At 51.5% G+C, this 13617-nt stretch overlaps 1 protein-coding gene, 1 long non-coding RNA gene and 1 other non-coding gene across 3 annotated transcripts; 2 read left to right on the top strand and 1 right to left on the bottom strand.

Annotated features, from left to right (window-relative positions):
- Positions 1 to 1246: 1246 nt before the first annotated feature.
- Positions 1247 to 6479, bottom strand: LOC147572264 (uncharacterized). The gene is made up of 3 exons (XR_015246091.1): positions 3885 to 6479; positions 2178 to 3402; positions 1247 to 1644 (listed from the first exon to the last, which is right to left on the bottom strand). It is a non-coding gene; the product is annotated as an uncharacterized LOC147572264 (long non-coding RNA).
- Positions 6313 to 6439, top strand: LOC112851830 (small nucleolar RNA SNORA43). The gene has a single exon (XR_003222825.2). It is a non-coding gene; the product is annotated as a small nucleolar RNA SNORA43 (small nucleolar RNA).
- A 1610-nt stretch (positions 6480 to 8089) lies between the features above and the next one.
- PIGM (phosphatidylinositol glycan anchor biosynthesis class M) lies at positions 8090 to 10193 on the top strand. The gene has a single exon (XM_025915263.2). The coding sequence runs from the start codon at positions 8226 to 8228 to the stop codon at positions 9498 to 9500; it is 1275 nt and encodes a 424-aa protein (XP_025771048.2). The 5' UTR covers positions 8090 to 8225; the 3' UTR covers positions 9501 to 10193.
- Positions 10194 to 13617: the final 3424 nt, after the last annotated feature.

Genomic DNA, 13617 nt, shown 5'->3' with positions numbered 1-13617 from the left:
TTGCATAACAAAATAAGGACATGTTCTGCCTTAACCTTTTTGATTCTCCTCCCAGACCCCAGACTTTGCTCTAAGCTGCACTTTAAATCATACTGTCCTTTTAACACAACCTGGCTTCCTCAGCCATGAGCCTCCCTGGAGGACAACGCTTCCCCCCCACCCTAACCGGCTCTTCGTATCACCCCCTCTTCCTCGGAGCTGAAATCCTTTCTCCGGCTGTCGGACAAGCTTTATAAGCAGCCACGTCTGGTGAGCAGTGGGTCCCCTGACCACAGCAACCATGGACTTGGGATGTCAGGAGAGCACTGGGCACCCACGTTAACCGGGAGATTCCAGACGGGCAAACAAGCGACAGGGAGGGTACTCAGGGTGTGACGAAGACAGAGGGTGGTGCTGAGGGACCTGGCGAAATCACGAAGCCGGAGTCTCCCTTGGACGAGCGGACGAGTCGTAGGCGGAGGCTTGGGAAGTAGCACATGGTACAAATGGAAGGTTTACCTAAGGAGAAAGCGACAGAGATAATATATATATGTAGACAGATGTATGTATATAGATGTTTATAGGACCAAATATACTGAATGTACAGAAAGGAGATCTTAGCACGGGGGCAGTTCTGTTGCTCTGGTTCGGGGGGAGGGCTCCCCAGATTTCCAGACTTCTGCCCAGTGATCCTGGTCTCCGTGCGGAGACAGCTGATGAGGCTTTCAGGTTTGAGGACGGGAGAGGGAGGCGTGGAAGCCGCTCTTCAGACGCCCATGAGGCTGCTGACAACCCCTGCGTGCTGAGGCCCGGGAGGAGGGGGACAGGAGGACACGGGGGGAGGACGCTTGGGCCATGGGCATCTAGAGTCCACTTACGCTGCGCGCTCCGCCCCAGCAGTGTCCTGTCACTGTAGCACTTTTTTTTTTTTTGGTTTTAAAATAAAAAGCACCTTCTGTTTCCTGGTCTTGAAGTCCGCTGTATTTCCTTCTTCTACAGGGGTGGAGACAGGGGGGGGGGGGGGGGGGAGGGGGACTGCAGCCCCAGCCCCGTGGCGCGGGTGGGGTGGGGGGGCTGTCACACCAGAAGCTGACCCCCCGGGGGGATGGGAGGCATGGATGGGGACGTCTCCACCCTAGACTCCAAACGCCAGGACTGCACAGGTGTTGGGCTGCGGACGAGCCCCGAGGCAGAGCCCCAGCCCTCGCCCGGGCTGCATCCGGCCCCGACACTGTCTATGCCGGGAGTCCTACTAGCGGCACCGGGCACCGGGGAGGGCGGGGTGAAAAGGGGGAGTGGGGCCACCCGCCCCAGGGGAGGGTGCAGTGCCACGGGAGGCTTCTGAAATCCTGACTCTGTGCTTCACCTCGTTAGGCACGGCCCACCCCTGCCAGCTAAGAAGACCGTGCAAAGATTTCCCTGTGAGGCCCCGGCAGGGAGGGGCAGGCAGTTCTCACACCGCTGCTGCAAGTCGGGGACGCTGCCCCCTCCCCTCGGCTGCTACCGGGTCCTCCCCGCGCCGGTTAACCTAGTGTCTCTGTAAGAAAACCCAGCTGTAGCGTCCGCACGGCCCGTGGGCTTCGGATCGGCCGGTTCTGCCGAAGCACACGTGTCCAGGGACGGCTTTTCCGTTCCCCGCGTTCAGATGAAACCAGCTCTTTTTACCTGGTTAAAAAAGACGTGAGCTTCTTTGGCTTATTTTATTTTAGTCTGTTCAGAACATGCTGCTAAACAAAATGGGACGAATCTCTGCTCTAAGTCAAAGCCAATCCTAGTACGGGCCGAACTCACAGGCCTGAGGGAAGGGAGGGTGGAGTGAGGCGGGGAGGGAAGAAGGGAGCATGTGGCCAGGCCCCTCCCCTTTCCCACTTCCCTCCCTCCTTCCGGGAGCCCCCTTCATCAACCTTGGGGGCCTTTAGTTTAGCAAATCCCTTTCACACTCGACTTTGGTTTTTTTTTAAAGACCCAGAAATCTGGATATTGGCTCAGCTCAATCTGGGAAAGCCCAGGTGCTTTGGGTCCCGGGCACTGTGCCCTTCCAGCCGGTGATTCACACGCCCGATTTCCCTTCCATGCTACCGTGTGCACGCACTCCTCACACATCCTCGAGGCTCTCCAAGCCCGTTCACTTAACTGTGGGCATCTTGCCCCGACATTCGGAGAAATGGGTTTCTCTTCTACGCTTACCCAGCACTCACCCGAAAAAGATCTGGTTGTCGGCCCCCGGTCCCGAACCGTCTCTGACAAGAAGTAACACATCCCGGAGTCACTGACTCCTGTTCCCTAGAAATGGAAGGACAGAGGGAGGAGGAGGGAGAATACGGGTCTCGTATCATCGTCAACAGATGTTTTACCCACGACATTTCGGCAACACTAGTTTAGGGACGAGCCAGTCGTAAGACACGGGGGACGGAGGATGTACGAAACATCCAGTCCCTCAAACTTTGAAGAAACTTGCAAACTTGTGTGGAAAACAAGACAGAGCAACAAGTCACGGGCACCGAGGCCAATGGCAGGTAGCATCCGCTAAGGACCAGGTATGCCATTCACAACACGTGCTAGAGAGTGAGACCTCGGGGGACAATAATACTTCACAGGGACAAGCACCAGGCAAGGGATGATAACAATCTACGAGGTCTGGCTAGAACACATTTGATGGAACGTTCAAGAAACATCAGCAAATGCTGAGTTCCTCTTATGTGGATGGTAAGAGTACCATTCGAGGAACAGGGATAGAAGACATGACACCGGCCAGGAGGGATGGACGGCCTCACTGGGCTTTGCTCTGCTCTCCTGCACAACTCCCTCCTGTCCGCCAACCCCAAGCCTTGCTAACTCTTACGACGCCCTTCTCAGACCAAAACGCCTGTTAAAAGCCATGGCTTGGGGCGCCCGGGTGGCTCAGTCGGTTGAGTGTCCGACTTCGGCTCAGGTCACGATCTCGCGGTGTGTGAGTTCGAGGCCCGCGTAGGGCTCTGTGCGGACAGCTCGGGGCCTGGAGCCTGCTTCGGATACGGTGTCTCCCTCTCTCTCTCCGCCCCTCCCTTGCTCATGCTCTGTCTCTGTCTCAGAAATAAGTAAACATTAAAAAAAAAAAAAAAAAAAAAGCTATGGCTTCGCCACATACCCCCCTTTCATAGCACTTATCAGAGCGGCCACTTCACTCGTGACTGGATCTCACTGATGTCGGTCTTGCTCACCAGACTTTAAGTACCATGTGAATGGGACTCATGTCAGGGTTTGGTCACGGGCACGGCTGGCACTTAGCCCAGGACCTGCATGTATGATACTCAAGAAGAAGGGAAGAGGGAGGGAAGGAACTTGCCTGGAGTTCACACCGCTAGTATGCAGTGGAGCTCATACGTCTGTTAAACGCCCACAGAAGACTTAGGTAGCAGATCTCCTAAGGCAAGACGCAATTAACTGATTACAAACAAAAAAATAGAACAGACACTAAACTCTACTGTTCTACAACGAGAGATCATTTCCACTAGTTAAGGTCTAGGGAGAGTTGACATAGGAGTAGAGGTTGGAATCCGGCATCCAAGGACCAACAGTAGTTAAGTAAGTGAAAAGAAATTCGGCCCTTTGTAGATGGTATAGCACGAGCAAAAGCATGGCAGGAAGAAAGCATAAAGCCGCAACAGAGGGCTTTATAGGTGAATAGATGGCAAAGGTAGGGCAATGGAGGGACCGAATGGCACGTTAAATGGCCCATGATTTTTTTCTGTAGGCAGTTGGGAGCCATTGAAAATGTTTGAGGAAGGAAAGGATCTAATTAAAGTGCTGTTTATGGCTATCAGCCTAGCAGCAGAATTGAGAGACAGGAGACACTAAACCAGTTAAAAGACCTACAAAAGCCTGGGGGAAGGGGCGGGGGGGGGGGTGGGCGGGAAGGTAAGCACCACAGACCCTCGTGTAGTGTAGGTGGTCAGGACGTATGATTAAGTGGAGTTGTTGGAGGTCTGGACTAAGGTACAGGATGCTGAGCCTGAAAAGAATTAGGAGTCGATCAAAAAGAAATGACAAAGCAGGAAATATAAGCAAGATCCATGAAAAAGAGTGACTGAATCGATCAGTATTCCAGCAGAAACCAGATGGTGCACTCCAAGGGCTAATATGGAGAGGACTCAGTGAAGGCATTTTTACAAAGGTGTGGGCAGGGCTAATAAACCAACAAGGGCTGGTGAGGCACCCAGGGACTCCCGACAGCAGGAAGCCTTTAGCAGTCTTAAACCTGCCCGGAAGGTTACTGGAACCTGGTGAGAGTTGGAGCCAAAGGGAGGGGGCTGGAGTAGCTCCAGTGGAAGTCAGGGTCTCGGGCAGCCGAACTCAGCCACTGCCAAAGATCTGCTAGTCCCCCCCACCGGCCTATTCTGATGGGGGAGCCAGAGGGCAGGGAAGGCCGCGTGACGCTGCCCAGAACAGGGCAGAAAAGATGGGAGAGTAGACCTGGAAAGGTAATGAGGGCAAGACAGGATGATGACCAAGGTCAAGGCACCGGCGGAGGAGGCTAGCTAGGGACAAGCTACGCACTTGCATGCTTTCCCTAGCCATGGGCTCTAAAAGGGTGAGAGCCTAGAGGCAGACAGTGAAAGGGGGAAGTGTTAAGTAATTGCTCAAGAGGCAATCCACACGTGAGCTTTGAAAAAATGGTAGCTCTTCCGGGAGGAGGTGAGAAATAGAATCCCTAAGCCCAATGCCCAAAGCTCGGTATGGGCCCCTCTAAGCCTGTGGTTCTGTCCCACCTAGAAGCAAGGAACAGAAGTTGGACCTCCCCGTCCAATCTATTTGCCTGAACTCCAGTCCCTTCTTCAGTCCTCAATTACTGTCTGTATCTCGGCCCTTTGACTGCAGTACTCCAAGCTGAGTTTCTTTTGGTTAGCTGTTTCTTGTTTCCTTATCTGTCCAATATGGTGCCTCCCACCTATTAATAAATAAGCTCTAGAGGGTCAGATGGTTGGGGCCTTTCTGCCACACTACTAAACCAACTGCGCCAGAGGAACCCTTAGTTAATCCTCAGACATCCTCCTCCCCTAACTTTCTGGGACTAAGCCTCACTTATGTACCACTGGCAGATGAGAAGAATCATCAGAGCAAGGATCACAGTGAGAGTAAATATGAGAACGATGCATACAAGAGATCAATGAGAGGAGGCAGAGAGGGAGATCAGAGTGCACCAGCAACATTTTATTTGCAGGTTAGCCACACGGTAGTCAGAAATGATCTGAGCCAGGGGAGCCTGGGTGGCTCAGTCGGTGAAGCGTCCGACTTTGGCTCAGGTCATGATCTCACGGCTCAGGAGTTGGAGCCCCACATCGGGCTCTGTGCTGACAGTGCAGAGCCTGGAGCCTGCTTCGGATTCTGTGTCCCTCTCTGGCTCTGCCCCTCCCTGCTCAATCTCTCTCTCTCTCAAGAATCAATAAACATTAAAAAAAAAAAAATTAAAAAAAAAAAAAAGAAGATCTGAGCCAGATAGAATTGCTTTTGCTTTCCAGCTCTGCCTTTAGGTCATGATGTGACTTAGGAAAAAATTACTTGACCTCCGTTAAGTCCTGCTTTCTTCATTTGGGAAGGCAGGGTATCCACCTTGCGTGGTAAGTGTCGAGCACGATGCCTGACACACTGCAAACAAGGCCTCAACAAAGCCGGCTGTTTGAAGTCATCGTCACCACCATCACCAGCAGGGTGATGCGCTGTCATTACAGACGCAGCCACGGTACCAAAACGACAGTTAAAAGGAACTATCCACATAAGGCACGTCATTACACCGAGGCACACAAAAGGAGAAAAAGGTATCGGGATATAAACATGGAGTGTTAATACGATTAATACGGTTCATCCACAGGATAAATGTAAATTGCGTGATGGATGAACGGGGCAAGGGAGAGCAGTCGTGGGAGCTGCACGCTGAGGCTGAATGGCCTCACCTACTCTGTAAAACCTGGAAGTCAATATCTGCCCGACATTTCTAATGTGCCTAACATGGCAGTCAATTATGAGTGACTGAAAAGAAACTAAGGATAAGATATCGTCCCTAACCTCAGAAACCCAACAATCTCGTTGAAAGGTTACGAATAGAACCTGAAATACATGAGGACATCCGGTGGTTCTGCAGACTAAGTGCAGTGAGTGTCCAAGAAGGGAAAGAGCTAATGGGCTGGAGTCCTTGGTGAGAAATTCAGGGGAGCACGGTCGGGGGAGGGGGGGGGACGGGGAGGAAGGGGGCAGAAGCTGAGACAGGTGAAGGACATCAGAGAGAGAAAAGGGCTGGGAGTAGGGAGTCCGCCGAGGATGCCGCCCTAGAGGGACTCTGGTCAGAGGACGATCCAGATTGCCCTGCAGGTGCCGGACCTGCTGTTCTGCTGCACCTGTGACGTTGGGGCAAAGAGGAAATGGCTGTTTCCACGCTCAGTGCTCACAACAGTGAGCACTAAGCACGGTCTGTAGCCCCATGTGCCCCACAGCTGCCGCGGAGGCAGTTTTTATGTGCACGTGGCAGGGAGACCTACCTTTGGGCTTCTAGCTGGGAACGCCGAGCAAGGCACTAACCGCTTTGGTTTTCAGGTTCTTTGTCCATAAAAGGAGACTTGTCATGAGGGTTACAGGAGATGTGCATAGAGATGAGCATGTGACCGGCCTCTGGCACAACGGGACTGACCAGGAAGAGGGTCTTCCCCTCGTGGAAGTGCTCATTCTGTAGGTCCGTCTGGGGGTAGGGCTTTCTGGAAGTCTGGGCAAGTGTGTTGTGAACCCCCGGCTGCTAGGAGTGGCCTGTGTCCTGCCGTTGCTCCCTGCGGGGGCTTCCAGGCCCTGTGCCCGCACACCCTGCTCTAAGGACACTTGAGACAAACAGAGAACTCTTAGCTGAACAGGAGGCAGGCTGGGAAGAAGAGAGACAGCAGAGGGCCACACCTGGCTTTGTCCTGCCAAGGAGACGTGATGGGGCGACGGGCAGCCAGCAGCGGGCTAACTATAACCCTATAAGCAGCCCTCTAAACCAGGGCACTGGAGAGTGGAGAAGGGTTGGTTTTGGTAACCCCACTGCGGGTAGCTGGTGTGACGACGGCTAAAAAGAATAAAAATTTTAGATTAAAAAAAAAAAAAAAAGGGGAACGTCCAAAATCAATTCAACTTGTACAGAATGCCTACTACCAGCCTGCTAATGTGTTAGGCGCTGAGGCACAGAAAAAAAACAAGATAGTCTCTGTTCTCAAAGAACTCAAGGCGTCCCGACGGAAAACGAGGGAAGCGGGACGTACAAAAAATCGGGTATCACAAGGCAGTGCGACAAATGCTGTAACAGAGACTGGTCATTCCATAAGAGAGAGCCGGAGCACCGGGATGGCAGGCACCGGCCAGGGCTTAGGTAGCAGGCAGGGTCTCGTGCGGGAACGACCTAGAGCTTAGAGGCCCCTGCACCCCAGTCCGTCCACCCCCGGCGGAGAGGAGGCAACTACATCACACTGCGGATGAAACCATAATCTGAGAGCCAGGACGTGCTTTTTAAGGCCGGAAGGGTCGAATTGCTGGCTGGGGACGGGAAGGCCACCTTGACACAAGGAAGGGCCAACTCCGCAGCGGCGAGACCCGGGGACACCTTCCCCGCTCCCTCCCACCCAGGGCTGCCGGACAAAACAGCAGCCGTCCAGTTCGGTTCCAGTCCGGGCACACGAAGCATAGTTTCAACATATAGGCGCTTCCCGAGTACTCACGGGGCACGCACGCTGGGCCCGGCCCACACGCCCCGGTTCCCGGCGGGCTGGCGGAGGGACGCCCGGCAAGCGATCGCGGGTCATCTTCCCTTCATCCGCGGGTCTCCGGCCCGGGGGACGCGGCCCGAAGTTCGTCCCGTCCCAGGCTCCGTCTCCGCTGACCGGAGATGCGGCGGGGGAACAGGCGGCACGAGCAGAGCTAAGCCGCCGCGACTCCGGGACCACGCCGGCCGCCCTCCGGGAGCCAGGGCACCACGCCTCCCTCAAGGACCGGAAGTCCCGCCCCCGCCGAGGGAAGGCGCGGCAGCGACACAGCCAATCCAGAGGAAGGCACGCTCGGCCGGGCCACTGAGAGCGCGGCGCGGCGCCTCCGACCGGAAGCGGGGCGGGGGCGGGGCCTCCTGCCGGAAGCGACCGCCCGGCCGAGGTTTCGGTTGGCGGCCGGCGGGTGGGAGATGCGCCCGCGAGCGAAGGGCGGGCGTTCGAAGGCAGCTCAGCGCTGGGGCTGAGCGGCTGAGGCGCCGCGCGGTCATGGCCCCCACCAAGCCCTGGGGAGAGTGGTTCCTGGGCCTGCGGGTGCCGCCCGCCGGCGTCTTCGGGGTGGCCTTCCTCGCCCGGGTGGCCCTGGTTTTCTACGGCGTCTTCCAGGACCGGACGCTGCTCGTGCGGTACACGGACGTCGACTACCGGGTGTTCACGGACGCCGCGCGCTTAGTCACCGAGGGGCGCTCCCCGTACCTGCGGGCCACGTACCGCTACACCCCGCTGCTGGGCTGGCTGCTCACGCCCAACGTGTACCTGTGCGAGCTCTTCGGGAAGTTTCTGTTCATCAGCTGCGACCTGCTCACCGCCTTCCTCCTCTACCGCCTGCTGCTCTTCAAGGGGCTGGGCCGGCGCCGGGCTTGCGGCTACTGTGTCTTCTGGCTCCTTAACCCGCTGCCCATGGCGGTGTCCAGCCGCGGCAACGCCGACTCGATGGTGGCGGCGCTGGTGCTGGCGACGCTGTACCTGCTCGCGAGGAGGCAGGTGGCGTGCGCCGCGGTGTCGTACGGCCTCGCCGTGCACATGAAGATGTACCCGGTGACCTACATCCTGCCCATCGCCCTGCACTTGCTCCCGGAGCGCGGCGGCCACCCCGGTGACCCCGGCGGGCCCCGCTGCCCCTTCCAGGCCCGCCTGTACGAATTCCTCAAGAGGCTGTGCAGTCGGGCCCTGCTGCTCTTCGTCGCCGTCGCCGGGCTCACGTTTTTCGCCCTGAGCTTCGGCTTCTACCAGAAATACGGCTGGGAGTTTCTGGAGCACACCTACCTGTACCACCTGACGAGGCGGGACATCCGGCACAACTTCTCGCCCTACTTCTACATGCTGTACTTGACCGCGGAGAGCCCGTGGAGCTTCTCCCTGGGCCTCGCCGCCTTCCTGCCGCAGTTCCTCCTGCTGTCGGCCGTGTCGTTCGCCTACTACAGGGACCTCGTCTTCTGCTGTTTCCTGCACACGGCCATCTTCGTGACTTTTAACAAAGTCTGCACCTCCCAGTACTTTCTTTGGTACCTCTGCCTGCTGCCCCTGGTGATGCCGCTGGTGAGGATGCGGTGGAAACGCGCCGTGGTTCTCCTGATGCTGTGGTTCATCGGGCAGGCCCTCTGGCTGGCTCCTGCGTACCTCCTGGAGTTTCAGGGAAAGAACACCTTTCTGTTTATCTGGTTAGCTGGTTTGTTCTTCCTTCTTATCAACTGTTCCATCCTAATTCAAATTATTTCCCATTACAAGCAGGAACCCCTGGCGGAGAGAATCAAATATGACTAATTCGTGCTCCCGTTCTTCCGCCACTTCTAGTACATTCTGATGGTGCCGAATGGGCCAGAAGAGAGCTTTGGAGACATTTTTTGAACATCCTGTGCACGCTGGTGAAAGTTCAGTTGGGAGCATGAATCCCGGCCCCAAGGGAGATTAAAACGAATGGTTGCCTTGTATATAAAGGGGACTCAATAATTGAGGTCCGCCTCTAGGAAATCTTAGGCCTCATTCATCGGGAACACGATGGGGAGGAAAGGTTACTTGTTTCGACACCGAAAGGCTGATGAAACTATCAGATGCCAAAAGGTTTTTGAAGAAAAATAGAGGAATGTAGTCAGTCCTGGGGTCTAACCCAGTATTCGTACCAGCTACACTATGCTGAAGAGTCTAAAGCTGTCTTTCCTTTTCAACCCCCCACTTTTTCTTTTGAAAGCTTTCCCAATAGCTGTGAAAACTCACGGAATGTTCCTAAAGTACAGCTTTTAGATGTAAAGTGGTAAAGATTAACTCTTGTGCTTAGGTTGGGAAAGTTCATTCTGTGTTAAAAGTGGGGGCTTAGAAAAGAGCCCAAAGAATTTAAACTGTAATCATGTTTCACATGTCTGTTTCATTACTTAGTTTTTCAGCACTTAGTCTCATGGTATTTCACTACCATTTGGTTTTATGCAGAAAGGATTAAATTAAAATTCACCCATCTTTAAACTGAAGTCATTATATTATTTAAAAAAAATTTTTTTTTCAACGTTTTTTATTTATTTTTGGGACAGAGAGAGACAGAGCATGAACGGGGAGGGGCAGAGAGAGAGGGAGACACAGAATCGGAAACAGGCTCCAGGCTCTGAGCCATCAGCCCAGAGCCTGACGCGGGGCTCGAACTCACGGACCGCGAGATCGTGACCTGGCTGAAGTCGGACGCTTAACTGACTGCGCCACCCAGGCGCCCCTCATTATATTATTTTAAAATAGCATCTTGCTTTTGATGTTTGACGTCCACAAACTATTAAGGACATTTTAGTGTTCTTTTTTTTTTTTTTTTTTTAATTTTTTTTTTTTTTCAACGTTTATTTATTTTTGGGACAGAGAGAGACAGAGCATGAACGGGGGAGGAGCAGAGAGAGAGGGAGACACAGAATCCGAAACAGGCTCCAGGCTCTGAGCCGTCAGCCCAGAGCCCGACGCGGGGCTCGAACTCACGGACCGCGAGATCGTGACCTGGCTGAAGTCGGACGCTTAACCGACTGCGCCACCCAGGTGCCCCTTTAGTGTTCTTTTATACCCCTTTGTTTTTAATTTTCTGATTGCTTTTTTTTCTAGTTTTCATTTTTTTTTTTTTTTAATGTTTATTTATTTCTGAGAGACAGAGAGACAGAACGCTAGCAGGGGAGGGGCAGAGAGAGAGGGAGACACAGAATCCGAAGCAGGCTCCAGGCTCTGAGCTGTCAGCACAGAGCCCTACTTGGGGCTCGAACCCATGAACCGTGAGATCATGACCTGAGCCGAAGTTGGACACTTAACCTGACTGAGCCCCCCCGGCGCCCCTAATTTTCTGATTGCTTAAAAATATTTTTCGTCTGGAATTTAAGTGAATCTTGTGTCATCTGTGTTGCGAAAATGCAAAGTAGTAGATTTTAAGTGATAAAAAAATTACATTGTTAGTAAAGTGTTTTCCAGCTTAAAAATACCCCTCTGAAGAAAATTCTATGATGGAAATGGAGACCTGTGTGGGAGGCTCTGGAAAGCATTAAGAAGCATCATTAGTCTTCAGACCAGGAAATTGAGGGAGAGACTGTGGACCTGAGGCTTTGCTGGGCAGACCATTTCCCTTATTACTATCATATTTCTAGGAAAAAATGTTTTCTGAGTTTCAAACAAGCAACCTAAAATTTTTTTTTAGTCCCCATCTAGGTTGGGGACTCCCTAAGAAGCTAAAATGTAGGAGTTTGTGGTTTTAAAAGGTGAGTAATTAAGTGACATTGTTCTTTCATAGTAAAACACACACACACACAGCGCACAACTTTAGAGAAGTAGTATATTTCATATCAGTTCCGGCCAAAAAGAGACTTTGAGAGTAATGTCTGCAGGCTGGTCATAAACAAGAATGCTGTTACTGGGAGCACTTCTTTGATGGATGTGTTTTGGGACCTGCCATTAGAAGGAGGGAAAGAATGGGTGGTTTTGCACAGGTTGTTGTTCAGTGAAAATAGCAGAGACCATTAATTGTTGGAGATGGTGACCGTTCTTAGAGCATCTAGTCTCATATCCCATGTTAGGTCTTACCTTGAGTACTCTTTGTATGTGATTGTTCATCAGTTGCCTTCCAGCCATGACTTTTTTATCCTTTTTTTTTTTCATTCTTTTGTAATAATAATTAAATTTTTTTTTGGTAGAGAGGCACCTGGGTGGCTCAGTCGGTTGAGCTTCCGACTTCGGCTCGGGTCATGATCTCACAGTTTGTGGGTTTGAGCCCCGCATCAGGCTCTGTGCTGACTGCTTGCTCAGAGCCTGGAGCCTGCTTCAGATTCTGTGTCTCCTCCTCTCTCTGCCCCTCCCCTGCTCACGCTTTGTCTCAGTCTGTTTCTCAAAAATAAAAATAAATGTAAAAAAAAACAATTTTTTTTTTGGTAGAACTGGGTGGGAAAGGGGTGGGAAACATGGAATTCCAGTATCCCAATATAATTGTCTTTTTGGTATTCCAGACTATTTTTTAGATTGTCATAAGTATATTCACTTATTAACTTCCCAATTTGTTTTAATATTCTGTTTTTGTCGCGGCTTACTCTGTACTTACATTGAAGTTGCTGAGCAACACTCCCATCACACGGATGTTCACATCATAAATAGGTCAGTCTTCCACTGTGAAACCTCGACAGTTGCCTCTAATCTAAGACTTTAAACGTTTTCCATGTCTTAGATCATTCCCTTAACATTCTCAGAGTGTCCGATATTCTTAGAAGTCGGTGGAGTTCTCCTGGGATCTTTGGACAGAGCTTCAAGTGCGGAACCTGCCCTGGGGGGACATTCTCTCCCAAAGAACTGTGGGCATTTCTCAAAAGATGTAGAGGCTGTTTTGCAGCTCGTAGGCTGCAAACCATTTATAAATTCATGAAGTGATTTTATTTTGTCTCTTGAGGGTTTTCATTTTTTTCATTTTGCTTCCTGGTTTTATAAAATCTCTTCTTGTCTTCTTTTCACTTGCAGTCTTTTTGGTGTCTTTAGTAGTCCTTTAAGAACACCTTAAAATCGTATGGGACTTTGCCTTATTTCCTACACAATTCTTTTTGTTCTAATGATCAATGTACCTTAAGATCAATGTACCCATTTATAGATAAGCGCTAATTATTAGCATATGAGGCACCATACTTAAGAGAATCTGTTCTAAACCCAGCAGACCACATGGCTTATTTTCTTCAGTTGTTGCCTTACTGTCTTCAAAATGTCCTTAAATATCTCTAGATAAATTTCCTGGATTAGGTACATTGGAAAGGCTCATATTCTCCCGGCCCCCACACAAGACTCTTAAAACCGTAGATCTTAGTTACTGACTTCTCACCATTTGGCTGAATGACTCTGTGACATAACATTGTGTCAAAAGTTGGATAAAACTCGTCTTGCAGTTAGTTTTCTGCACCACCACCCAGCCTCAACCATCTGTACAATGGGTGGAAAAGGGAAAAGATGGAAAATTTCACATGGGACAGTCTCTAAATGCAACCTCGTGTTTTTATTTGTTCCCCAGTGCTTTATTATGAACACTTTAAACACGGCCCACAAACCTGCCATCAAAGTTCAACAATTAGTGTTTTGCTATATTTGCTTTATTTACACGTACTATTTTTAAATTATTACTATTATTATTTTTAAATTAATGCTCATTTTTGAGAGAGAGCGGGGGAGTGGCAGAGAGGGAGACAGAGGATCCGAAGTGGGCTCTGTGCTGACAGCAGAGAGCTGGATGTAGAGCTTGAACTTAACCGTGAGATCATGACCTGAGCCAAAGTCAAATGCTTAGCCGACTGAGCCACCCAGGCGCCCCTTATTTTTATTTTTATTTTTAGAGAAAGAAGGAGAGAGAGTGCAAGTGGGAAAAAGGAGCAGAGAGAGAGAACCTTAAGCAGGCTCTATGCTC

This window comes from Puma concolor, chromosome E4 (assembly GCF_028749965.1).
Source record: "Puma concolor isolate L17-30 chromosome E4, mPumCon1.1.hap2, whole genome shotgun sequence".
In the NCBI taxonomy this organism is placed as follows: domain Eukaryota; kingdom Metazoa; phylum Chordata; class Mammalia; order Carnivora; family Felidae; genus Puma; species Puma concolor.
The sequence above is the reverse complement of the archived record's forward strand: the minus strand, read 5'-3'. Positions and strand labels throughout refer to the sequence as shown.

What these genes read in the sequence shown, in the direction of transcription:
- PIGM (XM_025915263.2), top strand. Translation starts at nt 8,226, where the DNA reads ATGGCCCCCACCAAGCCCTGGGGAGAGTGGTTCCTGGGCCTGCGGGTG.